Genomic DNA, 16,896 nt, shown 5'->3' with positions numbered 1-16,896 from the left:
TATTATATATTTGTATATTTTTGCATAATAAACAGAAAAGAAAGGACAAAAAGTCGGGGGAACCGTTTAAATTCAGAGAATCTGATGTCCTGGTTTATTTGAAGTTACCAGGACAGTAAGCGCATACCCTCGAATGTATCCATTTGGAGGCCAGGTTGCTTCGGTTGCCCCCCTTTTTTTTTTGTTTTTGTTTATGATGACAGTGGTCCCGAGTACGAATCCCAGCCTGGGCGTCGGTGTTCTTTGTGAGTGTCCCTTCATTATTTTCATTCTCATTGTCGCAATTAACCGAAAGTGGCAGAGAAGTGAAGTAAAATAAACAAAATCAATCAGTCAGTCAATCTTGATTTCTGCATGTGCCACCTTGAGTCTAGAATTTTATGCAGTTCTCAAGTAACTTTAATTTTCTTGTATGTACGCATTGCTTGCATTTTAGAATTATTTCTCTTGTAGTCTACGGTTAGTACAAGCATAAAAACAGTTTTTGTTGTGACATTTCAGGAGAACACAGACATTTATTTTTAGTTTGATTATAGATACAGTTATAGCAATGGTTAAGCATTTTGAAGAAGACAAAACCAGTTATACTGTATCTTTAATGAAACTAAAAATAAGTGTCTGATAAGGGAGTGTGTCTTCTCCTGAAATGCCACAACAAAAACTGTTTTTGTGCTTGTAACAACCGTAGACTACAAGAAAAATAATTTCACAAGTAACTTGTGATATTCGTAACTTCTTAAAGAGATTGTTTGTCCTTTGCAGCTTGCTCATCAGTCCATGAAGCCCGTTGACAGCCAGACTGAGATACAAGACTTGAAAACTGAAAATGCTGTGCTTCGTACCAAAGTCAAATACCTTGAGGTAAGTGACAGTGAGGAACTCAGGAAGACATGCATTCTGTAATGCTCTTGCTTTTTAATTACAGATATATTGTCAGCATGTAGTCATATCTTTACACATCGCTGTGAAATTATCATGTTTCCAGTGCTTCGTGTCTGAATCGTATATTTCCAAAACAAGTGCAACGTACGGTATATGTTCTGAAACATGCTATTATGCAGAGTGTCCAAGAAATTCCCATACCCCTAGATTATATTACATATTCCATAGTCTATATATATATGATATATTTATTTATTATTACATATGTTCAGTGGTCAGAAGTAGCGCGCTACTTGTAGCGTCGCTACTGTAGCTAGCTACAAAATTTGTAGCTGTAGCGACGCTACATTTTGAAAATTGTAGTTGTAGCGGTAGCGAAGCTACAAAATTCCTGTAGTTATAGCGAAATTTTCGCTACAGCTACATTTTCTCTCGTCATTTTGAGGTGAATTTTGAATATGGCAACAGCGTCAGAAAAAATCGACAATAACCTTTAATTTTGCAGGAAGTTCATAAGACAAAATCTATTACATGGAAATACAGATTATCTAGATTGTAGATTATAGATATCTGTATGTTATTTAATTAGTATCTGAAAAATTCAGATATCCAGATAACTAACTGACATATATGAATATATTCCAGCTAACTGCTACGTTTTTTGAGCTGCATCGCTATTTTGGGAAGGAACATGCCTCGTTTGCTGCACCACTGGAAAAAAGTGCCTCGTTTGCGCCATCCCCGGAACAAATCCTGTGGATATTCATGGTGTAAGAGACACCAAAATATCATTAATTGCTGTGTAAGACACAACTTGCAGTGCAAACACGAGCGATGGAATTTCCACTGCACTGACGAGGGAATAGTGCCAGCAATAAATAAATGGCTCAGTACGTTAACAGCATTGATCATCGTCAGTATACAGGATCTCACCAGCAAGAAATTATTGTTACAAGAATGATAGAGTTTCTGGACTTACAATTATTTTCGCGATAATATTTCTTCACAAATTTAAAAATTATAATACGTTTAGAACACTCGGGTTTACATGAGTTTCCTCAATATATTGTATCATATTGTAAAGAGTATGTACGAGTTATTGACTTTCCTGCAGGGTTTTCAAATGTATGTATTTTTCCAACTTTTGCTAATCATGACATCATCCTTCGCCATTTCCTGCCTCTGACCCGGTCGGCATAGAAGTCAAGCCTCTCCATTTTTTCCTGATCTTCCACCATTTCTCTCTTTCCAAGGTGTTCCAATCTTGTTCTCTTCTCCTAACACTCTCCGCTATCTGATCTTTCCACCGACATCTTGGCCTCCCCCTTGGCCTTATTCCCACTCCTTGTGCATTGTAAGCTCTTACTGGTAGTCTTACTGCATCCAACCAACTTGGCGTCGTTCCTAGTTTTTGTTTTGAGTCCATTTTATGCATAGATAAGCTGACCGAGACTGGATCCGAGCCACTATATGCTTCCGCTGGGTATCGAACCTGGAGCCCTCATCTGTGCCTGATCTATCCTGTCCTGAAGCTTCATCACACCCACTGTTTGTCGGATCTCCTAATTCCTTATTCTATACCTTCTAGTCTTCTCCCATAGACTCCTTAAAAATTTCATATCCACTGCCTGCATCTTTTTTTTTTTGTCTCTCTATGTCACGTAATTATTGGCACATAGTATGTGTTATATATTACCTTCTTGCATTTCATATGTACATCCATTGTTCCATATTAATATTCGAACGCTTTGATATAGTCCATCACCCATTTGTCCTCTTCTGTTTACCTCATCATCTATTCTTCAACTTTTCTCAATGATGACAATGAGGATGAATGGTTTATTTAATTTTTCTCTTATCTATAGTTGCTTTCGGCTAATTGTGAGAACTAGGAAGAATGATGAATGATGAGCAGTGCGGGGAATAGAGGAGCAGGAGGATCCCATCCTCCAAACTTGGCGTCGTTCCTAGTTTTTGTTTTGAGTCCATTTTATGCATAGATAAGCTGACCGAGACTGGATCCGAGCCGCTATATGCCTCCGGTGGGTATCGAACCTGGAGCCCTTTTGTAAACAAAGGGCCCCAGGTACTTTTCATTCAAAATGCTGCCTTCATATCAGTCTATTAAAAAATGACATATTTATTCTCAAGAAAAATATGTTGATGTGAACATAAATACGTAATCCTACCAAATTTCATTTGTGTATAGTTGTAATCATTAATTTGGGTAACACCCTGATTGCAATATTCATATTTCAATTTGAAATGATATGCCACTTCCATAGGTATGGTATTCTCAAAAACTATAGGAAAAATAAGTAACTGAAGTAACACTGCTATCAAAATTATCGAATGATGGGAATCATGACAATAAATAACAGAATCTTTTTACCAGTAGTAGGGGATTTTTTTATGCAGAAGTAGCGTAAAAATAGCTAAGTAGCGAGTAGCGAACAGGAGTAGCGTAGCGAGCTACTTTTTGGTAAATGTAGCTGTAGCTGTAGCGAAGCTACATTTTGGAAGAGTAGCTGTAGCTGTAGCGAAGCTACTTTTAAAATGTAGCGTTCTGATCACTGCATATGTTTTATCTATTTATATTATAACATGCGTGTGAACAAACAAAATCATCAAGCTATCATGGCAACAACAATATAAAAAAATATTAACTTATGCTGATTCAGCTCATGTCTGCATACTCCAACTTTCTAATAATAATAATAATATTAAACACCAAAAATCATGAACGTCCTAGGGCTTGTAATTAACAGGTTGCATTAGTTCACTAACAATTATCCTGCAAGTATAAAGTGAATGTAAAGTTGAAAATTAAAGAATACTGGCCAATTTTTAACACAGTCACTACATGATGCATGTAAGTAGGGGTACTGGCTCTTCGTGGGCATTCTACAGAAGGGTGGGTATATAGGTGTTATTTTGACTCTTTTTACTAGCTTCCAACACTGGTAACTATGAGAACTTCGAACAAGAAGATTGTGTGCAGATATATTACCTGCAATGTATTCACATTCATTCTTTGGATGAAAGTTAGCAGAATAGGTAATATTTCTGTTTGCATACTTTACAGGGCCAGTTGAATGCTACACTGGAGGAACTGCATGTCGGACTTGAGAGAGAGGCGCAGGAACGACTCAAGCGTGTCGAACTTGAAGACAAGTATGTATTTACATAATACCTTCTAGTAGGGCTGTGCTGAGAGCCCCTTTATAGCCTCGGGTTTTAACTAGGATATTGAGATTTTATCCTCAGGGGTAGAAAAATATAGGGTACCCAGTTGCCATGGTGCCTGAATTTTCAAATTCAATGCTAAATTATTATTATTTTTATTTCAAGTTCGCTTGTGGAAATTTCCATTACCTTTTTTAAAATAACGAGTTCAGTATGTGCTTTTTTAATGTTTGTGTATTTTCTGCATGATGTGTATCATTACAGAATAATAAACATCCCATTACAATTTTTCTTTTCACTGTTGCTAGCTGAATTTTAAAATGTGCGATGATATGGTAGAGTCGGCTGTAGTAATTCATGCTGTTACAAATTCAGCCTGCCTTAGAAACGCCACTGTAGCGCAAGAATTAATTAATTTTAATCAAATCTTGTGGCTTTCTAGGACCATATTTATTAAGAAAAACTGTCTCCTGAGAAAGAGGAGCTGGTGCTGAATTAGTTTTAGTTTTTTCTACCCCTGGTATAGCTTTAGTTCTTGTTAATTAATGAATGAAGCAGTTAGTTTTAAATATTGAGTAGGAAAGTTTGTAATAAGCATCTGTTCTTTTCTTGATAGGAGCCTGTCATCAATTTTCATTTAGTTAATGGGCTTATCCCCATATTGTGTGCTGGGCAAAAGTAGCCTATGTGCTGATGTGCCCATAATATTAAAATTAATCAATACAATGTTGCAGTACCACTGGTTACTCAAATATGAAGCACCCTATCACAAATGGAGCATATTATATTCATATGTTGAATCTTGATGCAATTTGTATTAGATCCACAACATTAGGTGATAAGTGTTTGTAATTCGATAATTGGTAAGATTTTTAAGTACTTTTTTAAAATTTATTGCAGGTTAAGGGAGTTGGAGTATAAGAGCGCTGGCAAAGGCTCGGAAGGTAGATCTGTTCTTGGGTTGAGCACGTTGCCAGCAATCAAAGAAGAAATGGAGGATTGTACGGACGGTTGCAGTCAGAACCACCAGAAGACCACCAGCGAAGTTAAGCAGCTCGAAAAGCATTGTAGAGACCTCGAAAGCAAGCTGGACCAAGTGAAGGTGGAAATAGTGAAGATGCTGTCGGAGAAGGAGGCGTGCTCCAAAGAAAACTGTACCCTCAAGTCTCATATATCGGCATTGGAGAATAAATTCATGATGGGTAGCTCCGGGAACAGCTCGATTGACAGCCAGTGTTGCGAGGAAGGCTGCGAAAGGACCAATCAGTGTTGCACGATGTTCGAGGCAAGTTCTAGTGTAAGTTTTCAAGTTCCCGCAAACAAGAACGTGGAACTAAGCGCACAAGTTCGAGACGCTACGGGAGAGATGAAGAATCAGTGTGATAAGTATGCGAAGGAAAAGAACGAATTGCAGGAAAGGTGTTTTAACCTTGAGAACAGTTTAGAGTTGTTACGGCTGGAGTACGAGAAGTGCGAGGACTATTGGCAGAATAAGCTGGAGGAGGAACGCCGCTTGTACGAACAAGAGCAAAAGCTGACGGATGAAAAGTTCACCGAACTGGAGAGTAAAATTCGAGAATATGAAGAATTGCTGGGGCAGGACGATAAGAGTGATGATAGTGATCGGCTGTCTACTATAGAAGAGAGGTCCTGTCTAGAAAAGCAGGTAAGAAATTGGCTTATTGATATATTCTGGAGATCTAGATGCAAGATTTATAAATATCTGAAACTGATGGTAGTATACCAATTCAATACATAATGGTATATATTTTGACATTTAATAACTTCTTGTGTCATGTACTGGCAACATTCTTGTTAAAAACAACCCAAAACACTTAAGCACCGTGATACGAGAAACTTTTAAAGTCTGTCCAAGCTTTCGACTCCCTCTCAGAGTCGTCATCAGGGCTGGTCGAGAGATGGCGAAGAGGACACAGTGAAGGTTCCGATGACATTGCTTGCTGTGTCTGCCGGAAGACGTCTTTGTGGTCTTGCAGTGTTGGGAAGTTTCTGGTTGTTCTGATTGATGGCTGAGGAAGATGGATTTTTTTATTTGACTGTGTGATAATATTTAGATAAAACTGGATGTTAAGGGAGGGGTACACAGATTAAAAATATAAATAATCCCATTTCACAATAATTTAACTCCTTCGCTGCTGAATATTCCTGGGAGATGCTCTGTCCTGAATAAATTGTGCAGTTATTAAGTAATATAGTTCTTATGTTAGATGTTGTGTGAAGATCAAACAATATTCAAATGTCTTGGAAATCATCTTTTTAATTAAAACAGCCATGAAATGAGTATTTTACTTTATAGGTTTGTCCATTAAGGGTTCACTTTATGCATCACAATTATCTGAATCTTTACTGTTGAATAAAATAATTCATCAAAATGAAAATCTGTAAAGTAGCATGGATAATGAAAGTTAGTGGTAGATGCCATCTTTGGCACCCCTGGGATTCCCATAGTCACATGATTAGAGTCGGGTAATTGCAGTGGTAACTTCACCAGTTAAGAATCAGTTTAAAAATATTTCGATTCAGTTCCTAAGAGATGGCTGTACGTGCCCGGGAGATTTGCTTGTTCTAAGTTAATATTTTCTAGGGATAGGCCGATATGAAATTTTGGCTGATACCGATAAAGTACCGATATAAAATTTACCGATACCGATATTCTACCGATCTGATATAAAATTAGAAATGGTCCTTGAAGAACCTGAAAGTTTCATTGACCTCCTTAATAAATTGTTTAAATGTGAATGCAGCGCAAAAGAAGTTGCATATTTAGACATTTACTTTTTTAGAAAGTAGAGCATGGAGATTATCCATAAAAATTACAACAAAATGGCAGAATTTTGCACTAAATTATCAAATATTTATCATACTTTTACCGATGAACCGATTTGCCTATAGAGTACCAATTAATCGGTCCCATCCCTAATATTTTCTGTAATAAAAAAATTGTTTGGCTATATCCTATGCAGTTCAGTACGACGGATATGCATTAGAATACTGCAGGGAACCACTTTGCTCGCTCGTACTTGTTCGAGTCTCCCTCGAGCGTATACAATGGAATATAATTTTAATGCGACAATAATTGTAGACACATACATGTAAAGTGTTCAGCTTGGTAGTTTCAGCCCACAATCATCTGTTTTATTTTCATATATTATTGTGTATTGGTAAGATAGGCCAAACTTACATTTTTACATGGAGATGATGACTATGTTCATTTAAGTAGCATCTTTCAGTTCACTATCAATATTTGAGGCCAGCTATGACAGACAAATTGTGGTTATGCAATGCAATATGTACTATTGCGCTTCAAGTGGGTACTACTCGTTTTTCCTGTTTGAGCATTATTTGTATCCTGTCTAGCATTTTCTGTGTGAAGTACAGTGAAACCCCAAAATATTCCCAGGTTTTACATTTTCCCAGATTAAACATCCAATCTTCATGGTCTCCGGATCTAGCAAAATGTTATAAAATTGTCCTCAATTTCATATTTTCCCGCACTTTAAGACTTTTCACCTTGCTTCTGTGGAAAACGTAAAATCGAGGTTCCACTGTATTTGGCATTCAAGCAAATTCCTCTCCGTGCAGCACTAATATCCATGTTCAACAGGTTCCATGGAACCCTTTCACAGAAACTGGTTTCAATTAGTTTTTAGTCAGACCCGTTAAGGTGCGAAAGAGGGCTTAGAATGTAACATCATATCCTAAGTGTTTCATTGTTGTGGCAGGTCACGGATCTTGAGGAAGAGTGCGAGGATCTTCGCCAGCAGATGGAGAAGGTGCAGTCGGAGCAGGAGGAGTCTCTGGAGAAGGTGGAAGTTTTGTGGAGGCAGAGGCTGCAGGAGAGGGAGGCCGAGATGTCCGAGCGGCTGCAGGCGCTGGAGAGAGAGTGCTCCAGATACAAGGATCTTGTAAATAGAACTCTGCAGCACCAAAGTCGTAAGTTGCTTTTGTGCTCCACACAGATTTTGAATCTGAAATTGAATTGTATTTGAAGTCCATTTCATGCACAGTGGCTAATGGAGACTGGACTTACAGTTTAAAGTGGGATCCAAACTACTATGTGCCTCCACAAGGTATTGAACGTGGGACCCTTTCATTACAAGGCAACAATAGTTTTGTGGCTACATAAGTATTAAAGTACAGTAGAGTCTTGTTTATCTGACCTTCGCTTATCCGACATTCCGTATTTTCCGACATACCACCGGAAAGAGAAAATCATCAATCATTGTTTATCATCATTGTATGCAGATTGGTTTATTGGCTGTTACATTCGTATGTGTCCGTGTGTGTTAATTTGACAAACATTGTTGTGTTCATGGTGGTTTAAAATTACTTACGTGAAATTTAGAAGATTTCGCACTTCCGCATTGCACAATTTAATGGTTCAATCCTATTAATTTCGAAGATCCACTGTCTTCATTCACAAAAGGATACGGCGTTTGAAGCGGAGATGGTACCGCGTCACTACATTGTTTGTTCCCGGGCGGCGGTGGTTGCGATTTTTCCCGTTCGGCAGCACTGGCGCGCGCATCTTGGTTTGCATCGTCTGCTTCCCGTTGTCCGGTGGCGTTGTCAGTTGGGTTTTGGGGGGCTGGGCCATGTTGCTCGGTAATGTGCCGTTCCTGTTCCCCACGTGGCTGGAGGGGGGTCGAGTATGTGCACAGCATCTTTTCTTTTTCAGGTCGGGGATCTTTCTGAGAACAGGGTGCCAAGTTGGGTGTGCCTGTCCATTGTCCAGGTTTAGTGCTGGTTTCTGCTGGATGATAGCATGGGTTTCTTTGATGGTGTTTTCTATGACAGAGCCGGTTGGGTGAAGTATGGATATGGAGGAGATGGTGTGGTTAGTGGAGTGGAGGTGTTGGGAGAGGCCTGATTTAGGTGTGTCGTTTTTGGCATCTTTTACATGTTTGTTAATCCGTTCTTGGACGGTGCGGATGGTTCTGCCAATGTAGGTGTTGTGGCATTGGCATGTGGTCTTGTAGACACCGGGGGATGCAAGTTTGGGTAGGTAGTATCTCTTGAAGTTGGGTAGTGCCCTTCCGATTTGGGATATGGGTTTGTGTGCTACTCGGATGTTGTAACTGTTGTAACTGATGAAATCTGCAACCTTCTACAAGCCTGCCTCACCCACAACTATTTCCAGTTCGAGGACAGTTTCTTCCACCAGACAGGGGGCCTAGCGATGGGCAACCCCCTTTCTGCACCCCTATCCAACATAGTGCTGCACGTGGCCGAGAAGTCAATTCTCACCCAACCAGAGTTTGCTCATATAAGATACAAAAGATATGCCGATGACACCATAGTCATTTACAAACAGGAAGAGGACCTAACCCATCTCCTAACTGCCCTCAATAACATACATCACAACATAAACTTCACCGTTGAAAGGGAACAAAATGGCCACCTCAACTTTCTCGACCTCAGCATCAGACGACACCAAGACAAATTCATCACATCCGTATACAGGAAACCAGGTTCGGGCACCCAGTATATTCATGCTAAATCCAACCACCCACCAAAACAGAAAGCTGGAGTATGGATGAACTTTTACAGAAGAGCCTTCACACACAGCTGCACAGAAGATGACCTGCAAGACGAAATAGCGTGCGTAACGGAAATAGGCCTAAACAACGGTTACACTGAGCGCCAACTATCCATGTGGTGCGCAAAAACAGAAGCCCAGTTCAGACACCCAAGAAGCAGAGATAACCCGAACCAAAATCCTAAACCCAAATGGATCGCCTTTCCATACCACCCCACCACATCTGGAAAATTTGCCAAGGCTCTCAAACCTTTCAACATCCGAGTAGCACACAAACCCATATCCCAAATCGGAAGGGCACTACCCAACTTCAAGAGATACTACCTACCCAAACTTGCATCCCCCGGTGTCTACAAGACCACATGCCAATGCCACAACACCTACATTGGCAGAACCATCCGCACCGTCCAAGAACGGATTAACAAACATGTAAAAGATGCCAAAAACGACACACCTAAATCAGGCCTCTCCCAACACCTCTGCGGTGGCTCAGTCGGTAACGCGTCTGACTACCATGCTAAAGGTCCCGGGTTCGATCCCCGGCCGGTTCAAATCCGGGACCTTTTCTAACGGTGGAAGCGGCCCCGGCGCCTACCCAGCGTCGAATAACATGGGTACCTGGGGGAAACCCTGGGGGGTAAAGGCAGTCAGGGGCGTGATGCTGATCACATCACCCCCACTCACGACCGGATCAAGAAAGTGTGGGGCGTTACCCCCACACCCCCTATACGCCTTCATGGCGTGGTGCTATGCACAGGGGAACACTTTACCTTTTTTTTTTTACCCAACACCTCCATTCCACTAACCACACCATCTCCTCCATATCCATACTTCACCCAACCGGCTCTGTCATAGAAAACACCATCAAAGAAACCCATGCTATCATCCAGCAGAAACCAGCACTAAACCTGGACAATGGACAGGCACACCCAACTTGGCACCCTGTTCTCAGAAAGATCCCCGACCTGAAAAAGAAAAGATGCTGTGCACATACTCGACCCCCCTCCAGCCATGTGGGGAACAGGAACGGCACATTACCGAGCAACACGGCCCAGCCCCCCAAACCCCAACTGACAACGCCACCGGACAACGGGAAGCAGACGACGCAAACCAAGATGCGCGCGCCAGTGCTGCCGAATGGGAAATATCGCAACCACCGCCGCCCGGGAACAAACAATGTAGTGACGCGGTACCATCTCCGCTTCAAACGCCGTATCCTTTTGTGAATGAAGACAGTGGATCTTCGAAATTAATAGGATTGAACCATTAAATTGTGCAATGCGGAAGTGCGAAATCTTCTAAATTTCACGTAAGTAATTGTTGTGTTGTTTAAAAGTTGAAATTTATGCAAGTACAGAATGGCGACGAAAGGAAAGAAAGTTGTGGTATCAATGTAACAAAAACTTGAGGCAATCAAGAGACTGGACAAGGGAGAGACACGACTTTGGCATTGGACGGGTAACAGTAGGAGACTGGAAAAGAAAACAAAAAGAAATAGAAAAATGGTGTGCATCAAGAGTTACGGAGGGTATATTAAAAGAAAGAAAAACTATAAAAAAATATGACTGGAAAAGTTAGTGACGCTTTGTATGTTTGGTTTACACAGTTCAGGGGCAAAGGAGTGCCTATTTCAGGGCCTATTTTACAGCAAAAGGCATTGCATTTTCGTAATGAATTCAATGAAGGGGACCCAGATTTCACAGCGAGTGTCGGTTGGCTCGACCGATGGAAGAAACGCTACGGTATCCGTCAGTTAAGTGTTTGTGGTGAATTGCTGTATTAGTTTTGTAATGTGTAAAATTATAACATTAGTTTGATGTTTAATAGGCTTTTTCTTAACACCTCCCTATTACCCAACATTTTTGCTTATCCGACGTTCTGCCGGCCTGTTTATGTCGGATAAGCGAGACTCTACTGTACTGATAATATCTAGACAACAGTGAAAGCAAACCACATCAAGATTCACGTGAATGCTTTGGAGGGAATTTCTGAGATTTTGTAATATAGCAGTATTCGAAAGGAGATTAAAATTGGAAAACACCTGCCATGGCTTTGTTCAAGGGTCCAGCCAAGCCTTAAAATACATTTTCCGAATCTTAAGACATGATCAAAACATGAAACTTTTTGTTGGCTATCTGGACAGTGAATGTGCTGTACAAAGCAATAGAAAACCAAAATGGCAAAATTATATGTTCATTTAAAAAGTCACCTCCTTCTAATCAAGGGGTCCCAGGTTTGATACACAGTGGTTCGGATCCCAATTTAAACTGTAGGTCCAGTCCAATTAGCTATCTATGCATAAAGTGGACTTAAAACCATTAAAACAAAAACTGAAATTCAATGATATTTAAATAATCAGGTCTCCAACCATCCCAATCTACTCCTAATGAAGTAGATGTTGATAAGCATCTCGTAGCATGAAATATGAGTAACTGACAATGACAATCCTAGACTTGTCAACAAGTATTGTGGTGTGAAACAGCTCGTATGCTTTTTTCCAGAGGCGAGGGATGCGGCTGTCCAAGCAGGAAAGCTGGAGAACGGGATAAGGGAGAACCATAAGACGTTCATTGTGCAGCTGGATGCCGAGAAGAAGGCTGTGTTGGAAAACTGCAACGGCATAGTAGGTTTCCTTATGTCAACTTATTTGTCCATCTTTTTTTATTCCATCTTGACTATTTCTCTTGTTCAACCCCTGCAAAGTTCCCTGCGGTCTCTCCTCTTCTAAGTTTTTCATTCCTGTAGGTATTAGTGTCATTCTCATTCGCTCTTACTTACTTGCTTTTTCCGTCTACCAATTTGAAGGTCAGATCTTTAAAATTAGATAGAATAAAAACCACAAGTGATAATGACATATATTTTTATTTTATTTTGAAGAGGAAACAATGGCATTATGTTTTGAAGAATTTGTCGTTCGAATGTCCTCCTCTGCTTCGGTGGGTGGAATGGATTCTGGATGTCCAATTTTCCAGCACATTTGCACACATATTGAGCGGTATAGCCTCAATGGTTCGTTCGATGTTCCGTTTCAGGTCACGAACTGTGTGTGGCTTAGTCTCATAGACCTTAGATTTGACATAACCCCATAGAAAATAATCCAGGAAGGTTACGTCACATGATCTTGGTGGCCAGTTCACATCACCCTTCCTGAACAGAACTTGTCCGGGGAACTTTTCCTGCAATAATTCCATTGTTTGGCAAGCTGTGTGGCAAGTTGCACCGTCCTGTTGGGAAAACACGTTGTTAATGTCAAGATTTGCCAGTTTAGGCCACAAAAACTGCACCACCATATTCCTGTATCGCTCCCCATTGACAGTCATGTGATTTCCATGTTGATCCTCAAAAAATAAGTCCCGATCACGCCATTGGCCTAAAAACCACACCACACAGTCACTTTCTTAGGGTGAAGGGGTATGTCCAGAATCACTTGCGGATTTTCATCTGCCCAAATCCTACAGTTTTGTTTGTTAACGTAGCCAAGAAAAAATGTGCTTCATCGGAAAAGATGATGAAATTCCTCTCAATGCATGAAATGTCTGTCGAACTGAACATGAATTTTGATAATAAATTCAAATAATTTCTATGCGTTGTTGCATTGTGTATCTCTCCATGATAACTTGCCACAGACTACTGCACACAGATGTCACAGTTCCATCTCGTCATTCCAGTCAGTGTTGCCATAACACTCTTTCAAAGATCTGACGTTCAAATTGGTAGACCCTTTACTTTGTGAACTTTAAATTATTTTGTAGCATAACTCTGGTTGATGGATAAGATAAACTTGTAATTGCTGCTAATCTGATATCTGTGCGTCAATATAAACTTCAACTAAGTATTGGTTAGAATTTAACCTCTTACACTGCCCGATTCTTTGGTAGAATATGAGTATCTCATGGAGTCCACAAAGTACAATGCGACACCTTTGTGGAGTCCAAATTCAAAATTGAAAATTCACAATTTACACTCGTTTCACACCATTATTGGTTGAAAAAAAGTGGGTTCGTTTGATTGAGACTAATTGTAATATGAAAATTTACAAATATTTTAAAGTAAAACTTTGGTGAGATGATATGATATAGTTTTAATGCAATTCTTACATGTTGATGTTGTGGATGGACCAATATGAAATGTTAGCTAATACAGACAAGTAGAGGCATGCATATTTTGTAGGGATGGGCCGATATGCAGATACCGATAAAGTACCGATATAAAATTTACCAATACCGATAACCGATATTCTACCGATCCGATATAAAATTAGAAATGGTCCTTGAAGAACCTGAAATGTTCAATGATCTCCTTAATAAATGTGTGTTTTGTGGTGACTGCAGTGAAAAAGAAGTTGAATATTTAGACATTTACTTTTTTAGAAAGAAGGGTATGGAGATTATCCATAAAAATTACAACAAAATGGCAGAATTTTGCACTAAATTATCAGATATTTATCGATATATCGGATCGGTAAAATAATCGGTAATTTTACCGATACACCGATATGCCTATATCGGCTGATACCGATAGAGTACCGATTAATCGGTCCCATCCCTAATATTTCGTTTTTGACAAAAATACGAAATGTGAATAACATGTGTAATTGCCAGTCACAGTGGTAGATGTAGATTGTGCATGCATGCTTCTGATGGTGATCTATTTTGTTTGCATACACCCAGATCAACCTTCTGCATAAGCAGAGTGGTGTGGAAATACATGTCAAAATGTCCAGAAAGCCTGGGAATTTGTTTTCGCCAAATTAGTTGGGAGTCCTGACAATTCCCTCAATCATTTCTAATTGAGAAGCATTACTTAAATATTCCTTCATTTTAATTTTCTAGCTGAATGGCTCTGGTCCTAGAAAGAAGGGTTTGCCGGATATTGAAGCAGACGAGCAGTCCTGCCAGATTAGTCTCAACGTGCTTCAGTCGTTGAACGCTCGCTTGCGGCATGGAGAGCAGAAGTCCCGCCACCTGCAAGTGGCTCTCAAACAGCAGCAGCTCCAAGCCGAGAAAATTTTGCATGGTAAGTGCTTCAACTCGTGGACAAATAAATGCACCATTTGTACTTCTTTCCTGCCATTAGGTAGAAGTTCTGTTACGAATTCACTTTATGCTCAGATAAGGACACTTGGGTATTAAACCACAATTTAATGTGGAATCTCAAACATCGTGCAATGTGCCTCCACTGGTGGACTCAATCTTGCCACCAAACTTCCCTGGTTTGAGTCCTAGCCTGGAAGGGTACCTTCATTACTTTAATCTATTCACTCATCCATCATCGCAATTAGCCAAAAGTGGCACAAAGCAATGCTAAATACGTAACTAAAGAAAAGGCATAGAAAATACAAACTTGATTAGTCATCATGGCCAACTTTTAAGTTTTCTTATACGCGGTCTGTTAGGAAAGTAATGAGACTGGTAACACTGTGCACGAACCGGCAACGCTGCTGCCCCCACCTTCACACGGCAGGTAGGTGAATGTTTGCCGTTGATTCAGTATAAGTTTCAACTTGCTACAGTTGCTACACGATTGTTGAGAGCGTCTGACGTGAAGTTGTGTTTGTGAGGTGCGTTACGAAAATGGACTGGCAAAAGTTTGAACAACGTTGTGCCATCAAATTTTGTGTTAATCCGCCACTGTGACTTATGAAAAGTTACAAAGGGCTTATGGAGAACATGCACTATCTAGGGCACAAGTGTTCAGATGGCAGAAGTCCTTTTTAGAAGGCCGAGAACAAGTGGAAGACGAACCTCGGGCGGGAAGACCTTTAACCTCAAACACGGATGACAATGTGGAAAGAGTGAGGTCTCTTGTGAGGTCAGATCGTCGATTGACGGTGAGAATGATCAGTAGTGAGTTAAATTTGAACGTGTGTACCGAATGAAGTCCTTGCAAGACCCAGGAAAAGGTGACCAGACATTGCACGCACTTGGATGCTGCACCACGACAATGCAGCATGTCACACGGCAGTCTCCATCAATGAATTTTTGGCAAAAAAAAAAGCATTCCTGTGGTTCCTCAGCCCCTTATTTGCCGGATCTCAGTCCCTGTGACTTTTTTTATTCCCCTTGCTCAAAAACCACTTGAAAGGATGCCATTTTGATACTTTGGATAATATCCAGAAGAGCGTAACCGACGAGCTGAAAGGTATTCCAGCAGAAGCCTTCCAGCACTGCTACGAACAGTGGAAACAACACCTCCATCGCTGTGTAGCTGCCCAAGGGAACTATTTTGAAGGCGATAACCTTGATTTGTAAAAATAATAAAATTCATCGTTTACAGAAAATCAGTCTCATTACTTTCCTAACAGACCACGTACTACCTTTCCTCTTACTTTAAATCTGTTTATTATTATTATTATTATTGTTGTTGTAGTAGACATTTCGCCTTCATGAAATGGAAGCCTAATTTTTAATATATTACAACTTCTTAATAGTAAAAACGATATCCTGTGGATATGATCAGTGAATGATTTAATTTATAATTCAATTTAGAAACATTTAGAAGTGTTTTAAATATTTTAGAACAGCGTACAATGTGAGGTATAATTTTACTGTACTGTATGTTAATGTATAATAAAATGTAATGTTTTATTTTCAAAAACTCATTACCACATTTCACATCCATACAAAAACTACTGGCATAATTGCTGCCATGTATATTTTAACATGTGGATTTTTCTATATTAGGTGAGAAGATAAAAGTTTATAAACAGAAAAGTGCTATGCACTTCCTGAATTACGTTTGGTTTTAATTTCTTTCTTAATATTGTCTTCTTTTGTTTATTTGAATGCAGGATCTGTTTCAAATGATTCTGCGCCCGACCCTGTGGCCAAGTGGTTAGCACATCGCGCTGCGACGCCAAGGGTCCCGGGTTCGAATCCCGGTCGGGCTTGGTTGTTTGTAAATGTCCATTCATCAATTTCATCATTTCATCACTCATCCCCATCTTCGCAAATTAGCCAAGAGGCACAAAACGCGAAGTAAAATAAACTAAATCAATCAATCAATCAATGTTTCAAGTGATTATGTGTAATAGTTTTAATTGGTTTTGTCCTCTAAGCATGTATTTGGGTTTCTCTATGCTAACTTCCAGAACTATGGTAACATTTTTAACATTATAGTTTTTGTATGGTTTGAATATAATACAGAATATAATTTTCAGATACATGGCAGCAACATAGAGAAGAGATAGCAAACTTGAATGCTGTGGTGCAGAACACGCAGGAAAAACTCAATCAACAGATAGTCGCTTGTAAAGAACAGGTAAGTGT

General features: G+C 39.9%; 1 protein-coding gene across 2 annotated transcripts in view; it reads left to right on the top strand.

Annotated features, from left to right (window-relative positions):
- LOC146000187 (uncharacterized) overlaps positions 1-16,896 on the top strand; it is a 94,842-nt gene that overhangs the window by 65,598 nt on the left and 12,348 nt on the right. For both annotated transcript variants that reach the window (XM_083137546.1, XM_083137545.1), the window contains 7 exons: positions 763-861; positions 3,968-4,056; positions 4,969-5,734; positions 7,812-8,022; positions 12,130-12,251; positions 14,461-14,644; positions 16,788-16,888. In XM_083137546.1, coding sequence (XP_082993672.1) covers positions 763-861; positions 3,968-4,056; positions 4,969-5,734; positions 7,812-8,022; positions 12,130-12,251; positions 14,461-14,644; positions 16,788-16,888 — 1,572 coding nt within the window. The remainder of the gene's footprint in view (positions 1-762; positions 862-3,967; positions 4,057-4,968; positions 5,735-7,811; positions 8,023-12,129; positions 12,252-14,460; positions 14,645-16,787; positions 16,889-16,896) is intronic.

Source organism: Lepisma saccharinum, chromosome 16, assembly GCF_977018435.1.
Source record: "Lepisma saccharinum chromosome 16, izLepSacc3.1, whole genome shotgun sequence".
Taxonomy (NCBI): Eukaryota; Metazoa; Arthropoda; class Insecta; order Zygentoma; family Lepismatidae; genus Lepisma; species Lepisma saccharinum.
This window is presented reverse-complemented; position numbering and strand designations above follow the sequence as displayed.